Genomic DNA, 7,726 nt, shown 5'->3' on the forward strand with positions numbered 1-7,726 from the left:
GGTGACTGAAGTAATGTGTAACCTCAAATTTCCAAGCTCTCTGCCACTATGACTGCCCTACAGCCAACCTTAAAATCTGCAACCTCTACCATTTAGAACAAGGGCAGTAGATGTATAATAATGCCATTGCTCTGCTGATTCCTGGAATGGGGTTGGGTATTATCTTATTGGTTGAGCACATATCCATTGGAGTTGAGAAGAATGAGAGATGATTTTATTGAAAAATGTACAATCCTGAGGGGACCAGACAGGAGGGTGTTGAAAGGTCATTCAATCTTGTTGGACAGACTACAACTAGAGGACGCAGTTTGAAAATAAGGTGCCACCTATTTAAAATAGAGCTGAGATTTGTTTTCTCTCTGAGGGTTGAGTCTTAGAACTCTTCCCCAGACAGTGATGGAAGGGAAGGCCGGGCCACTGAGCATTTTTAAGGCAAAGGCACATAGATTCTTGAGTAACAAGGGAGTCAAAAGGTTTAAAATAAGCGGCAATGTAGAGATAAGGCCACTATTACATTAGCCATGCTCTTATGGGTGGAGTAGGATTAAGAATCCAAATATCTTACAGGTGTTCCTAAATCTTACATTTGTGTAAGACTGACAAGTTCCCCTGTAAGTAATACCGTGTCGTGGCCCGAGTATATTTCTCCATGTTTTTAATGTCACCTGAGTCAAAGTTAAAGCACATGATATAGAAGTAATGTACTGACCTGTATTAAGAATTGGCCAGAAGTTTGAAAACAGAAGGAATAATTGGACCATATTTGTATTGGTAGGCTATGACTAGTGGGATACGAGAAGGATCAGAACTTTGACCCTCAGATGTTGATAATGTATACAATAATTTTGACATGGGAAATATAATATTTCCGAATTTGCAGATGATACCAAGTTAAGCTTAAGCAAGTATGTACGTTGTGAGGAAAATGTAAAATGTTTTCAAGAGGATTTAAACAAGTGTGTAGAGGTATAGAAATGTACAGCACAGAAACAGACCCTTTGGTCCAACTCATCCATGCTGAACAGTTATCCTAAATTAATCTTGTCCCATTTGCCAGCACTTGGCCTATATTCCTCTAAGTGAACAAAAAAGTAACAGATGGAATGTAATATGGAAAAGTGTGAGATTGTCCTCTTTGGTAGGAAGAACAGAAGTGCAGAGTACTTATTAAATGGTGAGAGTTTGGAAATTATAGATGTGCAAAGCAACTTGGGTGTCCTTGTTAATTGGTACTGAAATATAAAATATGATTTAAGACTGCGATGAGATTTCATTTCAGTTGGAGGATGGTGAATCTTTGAACTTCTGTACCTCAGGGGACTATGGCAGCTCAGTCTTTTAACATAGAGGTTATGATATTATCTGAGTAAAAGGCATTGGAATGTTTGATCAGTCAGGATCATTTTAAATGGTGGAGCAGACTCAAAGGGCTGAATGGCCTACTCCTGTTCCTATCTTGCTATTCAGCCTCAGTTCAGTCCAGTTTTGCACACAATACTTTAGGAAGGTAATGATGGGGGCAGAACAGATTTAGGAGAACAGTTCACAGAATTAGGAATTTTGCTTACATGGATAGATTGGAGAAAACTTGGACTGTTCTCCTCGGAGAACACCCAAGAAGTTAAAATAAAAGCGTTCATGAAGGGTCTAGACAGAGGGAATGGAGAGAAATTGATCATATTATTAGAAGGATTGAGAAGTAGGGCACACCAATGTAACATGAATGGTAAGAGCACCAGAGGCAACATGAGAACATGTTTACACGGTCAGTTGTTAACATCTGGAAGTTGCTGTCTGAGAGTGGTGGGGGCAGATTCAACTGCGGCTTTTAAAAAGTGAATTGTAAAGTTATCTTTTAAAAGGAACAATTTAGAAGGCTTCGGGATAAAAGTGGGAAGTGGGACTAATTGGAAGTGTACCTGCGGAGAGCTGGCACAAACTGATAGGCTGAATGGCCCCTTTCTGTGCTGTAATCTTTCAATGATTCCACAATAGAAGGCATTGAGTTATGTATGCATGAGAAGCTGAAACTGCGATCGATGTGAGTGAGTTGGTCTTTTTGAAACAGTTTTTTACTTTGACATGTTTCTGAAAGTTGGCTTATATCCTGAAATTGGAAACATCTTAGAATCTCTGTCTTTCTGTTGTGAAAATGAGTGGGGTTATGTTTTCAGTCCCACATTGGTCTTCCATCTCTATGAACTTGATTTGAGTCTGGGCTGGCGGGATTAAAAAGAAACAAAACTCATTTCACGTAAGAAAATAAAAATCTCACATGAACATAAGAAATCAAGTAGCATAACTCAACAAAGAAGGATGTCCACAGGTAGCTTAACAAATATTACTCTCTCATTGGCCATCACTAAATAGTTATTTCTCTCCCTGCTATCTTTCAGACATTACCATGTATTGAATAACTGCTCTGTTGGACTCTGTTTCAAAATTAACCTATTCGGCTGTGAAGTGTTTTTAGACATCCTGGTGTTATGAAAGATGCTAAATAAATGCAACTGTTTCTTGGTGCAGCATACAGTGAGTTTTAGTATTCTTTTAACCATCCTACTTAACAATATTTGAGACTGACAAAAGTTTAATTTCCTGATGTTAAAAATTTCTCACTACTAAGTACAATATGAACTTTCACAAAGATATTTGGAAGCTCTGGAGAAATTGGCATTACTGGCCACTTGTGCTTCCACCAATAATCTGTTAAATTAACTGTAGACTTCAGGGAGAATTCCCACAAAAAAACTATTACCATAAATATTTTGAAATGAAGTAGTCTTTTTAGAACAACCTCTCTGAGAAAGTTATGGTAAACTTCTATAAATCATAGGTTCCAGCACAGTTAGAGTATTGTATCTAATTCTGGGCATCACACTATAGAAAGGATGTCAAAGCCTTGGAGAAGATTCAGAGGAAGCTTACCAGAATTACAGGAGGTACGAGGAACTTCAATTATTTTGCAGATGGTAAAAAAGCTGGGATTGTTGTCTTGTAGTCAATAACTGTTAATAGGAGATGTAGCAAGATGTTCAAAATTAGTTTTGATAGAGTGGGCAGAGAGAAATAGTTTCCATTAGTCAAGGATTAATAACCAAAAGACACTGAATATAATTAGCAAAACTAATAGTGAGATGAAGAGTTATTTCTTCACACCGAGTTATTATAAATTAGAAACCACAACGTTGGAAAGGCAAGGACCAATTAGCGATAGTCAGCATGGTTTTGTGTGGGGGAAAGCATGTCTCATGAACTTGATTGAGTCTTTTGAAGAAGTAACAAAGAAGCTTGATGAGGGCAGAACAAGTGGACATGATCTATATGGACTTCAATAAGGCATTCAACAAGGTTCCCATGGGACACTGATTAGCAAGGTTAGATCTCATAGAATATAGGGAGGTCCCGCCATTTGATGCAGAACTGGCTTGAAGTTAGAAGTCAGAGGGTGGTGGTGGAGGGTTACTTTTCAGACTGGAGGCCTGTGACCATTGGAGTGCTACAAGGATTGGTGCTGGGTCCACTACACCTATATAAATAACAAAATGATTTGGGCGTGAACATAGGAGGTATAGTTAGTAAGTTTACAGATGACACCAAAATTGGAGGTGTAGTGGAGAGTGAAGAAGATTACCTCAGAGTACACCAGGATCTTGACCAAATGGGGCAATGGGCTGAGGAGTGGCAGGTGAAGTTTAATTTAGATAAATGCGAGATGCTGCATTTTGGAAAAGCAAATCAGCAGGACTTATACACTTAATGGTAAGGTCCTAGGGAATGTTGCTGAACAAAGAGACCTTGGAGTGCAGGTTCAAAATACAGTCACAAGTAGATAGGATGGTGAAGAAGGTGTTTGGTATGCTTTCCTTTATTGATCAGAGTATTGAGTTTAGAAGCTATGAGATCATTTGTGACTGAACAGGACATTGGTTAGGCCATTTTTAGAATATTGTGTGCAATTCTGGTCTCCTTCCTATTGCAAACATGTTGTGAAACTTGAAAGGGTTCAGAAAAGATTTACAAGATTGTTGCCAGGGTTGAAGGAGTTGAGCTATAAGATGAGGCTGAATAGGGTGGGGCTGTTTTTCCCTGGAGCATCGGAGGCTGAGGGCAGTGACCTGAAAGGTTTATATCTATTTATATTATCCATGCCCCTCATGATTTTAAAGTCTTTTCCCTGGGGTGGGGGAGTCCAGAATGAGAGGACATAGGTTTAGGGTGAGAGGGGAAAGATATAAAAGAGACCTAAGGAGCAACAGTTTCACAGAGGGTGGTGCATATATGGAATTAGCTGCCAGAGGAAGTAGTTGAGGTTGGTGCAATTGCAGTATTTTGAAAGCATCTGATATATGAATAGGAAGGGTTTAGAGGGGTATAGGCCAAGTGCTGGCAAATGGGACTAGATTGAGTTAGGATATCTGGTCGGCATGGACAAGTTGGACCGAAAGATCTGTTTCTGTGCTGTACATTTCTATGACTCTATAAGTAAATTGGATAAATCTTTGAAAAGCAGGATTTTCATAGGCTGTGGAGAAAGACCAAAGAAAGTAGTGCTTGTAGGTTAAAGAGCCAGACAGGTATAATAAGCCAACTGATGTATAGTTCTATGAAACCAAGTTTACTTCTAATGTGATCCTTACTGTTGAGTCCCCAGTTATGTATGTTTTTAATGTTGACTGATATCTGTATTCCTGTCTTCCCTACAGGTTATCAAATCTGGTGTGGAGACCACCTGCAAATGCCACGGTGTTTCTGGTTCCTGTACTGTTCGGACTTGCTGGAGGCAGCTGTCCCCTTTCCACGAGATTGGCAAATTGCTCAAATTGAAATATGAAACCTCACTCAAAGTAGGCAGCACGACTAATGAAGCGACTGGCGAAGGAGAGATTACCCCACCGAAAAAGGCCATCGCTGCTACTCATCACCAACAGCATCAAATCCCAAGGACTACTGATTTGGTATATATTGATGACTCGCCAAGCTTCTGCCGGCCAAGCAAGTACTCACCTGGCACTGCAACACGCAAGTGCTATAAGGACAAGAACTGTGAGAGCATCTGCTGTGGTCGGGGGCACAATACTCAGAGCCGAGTAGTGACTCGACCCTGTCAGTGCCAAGTGCGCTGGTGTTGTTATGTGGAGTGTAAGCAATGTACTCAAAGAGAAGAGATTTACACCTGCAAAGACTAAAGCTTCTGCGTTCCTATGGGAAAGGCCCTGGGGAGTCATGGTGTGGACCATGGACATTTTGCTTGAGGAAATACTGCAATAAATCCCAATAAGTCCGGAATTCCATTTTAATGTACAGAAAATGTATAAACTATATCACACATCTCTTAAATTCAGAGTCTGAGGTAAAAAATGCAGAGAAGATAAATATCAATCGGTTTAATACCTGGTTCTAGAGAAACCAGTTCACTCCAACATCCTGGATATAATTTGTCATCAGCAGCAACTGAACATATCAATGAAACCTTCAGTAACTATCACACTCACCAGCCAATTAAGAATTTGGGAAATGCAGTTCCAATGACTGACAACTGGGGATGTTCAGTTTAAGGTCCATGTATATCATTCAACCCTCCATTAAGTAATTATTGATATTACTTAGAAGCTTTTAAACAGGCTAGGTAAATATGGAAGATCTAGCAGGTTTCATCTGGACTGCAGTGCAGAAGAGTAAAGAAGCAATTTAAAAAGCCAACATGTAACAAGTAGATAAATTCAATGGGATAAGTGATTACTGAAAAGGTAGTCACAACCTCCAAACTTTTAACATATTTAGTGGGACTTCAGGCCATACTCAAGGCATCATTGAGTAACACCTATTTTACAAAATTTGCTCCTTGCATATGTTCATTGTATAATATTAGGGTGCAAATGTACTCCTTGACATAATGGCAAATCATAGACCAGAGAACACTTACATTTGATTCTATGCCTATATCAAATTAATTGAATGGAGAGAATGCAACTGATGTAAGTGCCCTACACTTAAGGAAAGGGAAATAGACTCTCACCAATTTCTGATTACTATCCAGTAACCTTTTGCTAGAAATGAATCTGAGGTCCAGTCTGGATTTGGCTGGGACAACTTTCATAAATGTGCAGAATGCTGACATTCATCACCTAGCTCAGTGAAGAAAGGCTACTGGTGTAAACTAACTATGACGGATGGTGCTGCAAGTGTCCCAAGGGCATAAGAAGGGGCATGTGTTGACAACAGATACAGAAATATATTGAAGAGAGTTGCCCTCTAAGTAGGGTTCAGTCCCAGTGCTGAAGTAGATAATCTTTGTTGGAGAAAGTGAGAGCAGTGTTCCAGGGTTAGGAGAGGACAGTTAGCCATGACCTTCAGTTCCTAACTATTACACTGTGACAGCTATTGTTAGTGTTTGAGTGTGGCAGTAAGTTGGGATTAAGCAAAGATGCCACGATCACCCATTATGATGCAATAGGTTCACAACCCTTACATTTTCAGCTCACAGGGAATAACAATGAGATGACGATAGCTGGACTGTTCCTGTAGTACTGAGTTTCAGCAAGAAATCCATTTCTTCCAACAAGAGATGTGGGGCTAGGGGTAGGGGGCTGTGTGGTGATTAGAAAGAAAATGCATGAGACTTTTCATGGTTTTATTTAGAATCGTGGCAAGTTCTTGGCAAAGCTTTCCCTAACCTTAACATGCCTTTTCTGAAGGTCACTTGGTTTTCATGTTTGTTCTGCAAGGTTCAGGTTGGGTTGTTAAAAGAAAATAGGTCTCCATAGTGCAATTAGAACAAGAAGCCAGACAAAGCAGCTTTTGTACATATAAGGGGCTTAGTGAAGAGTGCTAATATGTTCAGGTCCGTTCATTTGGGAGAAATGCGTTTGAATCCAACTGAGGTACCAGGCAGATGAAAGTCTCCTCACTCCAGTGGCTGTTAATTGTCAGGCTCCCAGAAGATGCAGACCCACTGTGTAGTAGTATCCATGCCAATAGACATTAATGATCTGTTTATATTGGGTCTGGGACCATCCCAGTTTAACATTAATTGGCGCAAAAGAGCTCATACAAACTGGCCATAAATTGTGAACTCTGGACAGTTACATGGCCCCAGAGTCTGGCTATGAGTTCCCACGCTTCAATGACGTAATGATCTCATTACGTTGTGGTATTCATAATAAACAAGGTCTGCAAACTAAATGTTCGCCAATAGCCTGTGGATTTCTATTGAATGGGCAATTTGAGGTACTAGAAAAGCAGGATTTGCACATGTAAAAGATTTGAGATACAAAACAGACTAGAAGTGTGGCTCTTTCTCCTCAACTGGTTGAATAATGACGACCAGTATAAACACCAGCAAACCACTGACCATGTCAATGTAGCTTTCAGTGGAAATCCAAATTGAAAATGGGCATTGCAGTTGAAGGTTCAGAATGTTCCAGTTTCCAACTGTCCGAATAGTCAGAGCTTTATCCATTGTTCTTGCACTGTGACTGTTGTAGTTCAACTACATGTGACAGGAAAAAAATAATAGCCAATAATGTTAAAGAACTCTAAAGATTATGTACAGACTTGACTGTCAAATGCTGTAAGGTTCAGCAAGGATGAGATATTATTCCTCTGATTGTGGTTGTTCAGACTGAAAACTAGCAGACCTTAATATAGACATGGTGAAACATGTTGATGGAAACGCTGGTCTCTGATACTAATCTACTGTGCTTAAGTGGATTTAACTGTTGGG

At 39.8% G+C, this 7,726-nt stretch overlaps 1 protein-coding gene across 1 annotated transcript in view; it reads left to right on the forward strand.

Moving 5' to 3' along the window:
- wnt9a (wingless-type MMTV integration site family, member 9A) overlaps window positions 1-5,731 on the forward strand; it is a 72,402-nt gene extending 66,671 nt beyond the window's left edge. Inside the window, exon 4 of the mRNA XM_060824450.1 lies at window positions 4,707-5,731. Within this exon, the coding sequence (XP_060680433.1) occupies window positions 4,707-5,189 (483 nt within the window). The 3' untranslated portion in view covers window positions 5,190-5,731. The remainder of the gene's footprint in view (window positions 1-4,706) is intronic.
- Window positions 5,732-7,726: the final 1,995 nt, after the last annotated feature.

Source organism: Hemiscyllium ocellatum, chromosome 4 (genome assembly GCF_020745735.1).
Source record: "Hemiscyllium ocellatum isolate sHemOce1 chromosome 4, sHemOce1.pat.X.cur, whole genome shotgun sequence".
In the NCBI taxonomy this organism is placed as follows: domain Eukaryota; kingdom Metazoa; phylum Chordata; class Chondrichthyes; order Orectolobiformes; family Hemiscylliidae; genus Hemiscyllium; species Hemiscyllium ocellatum.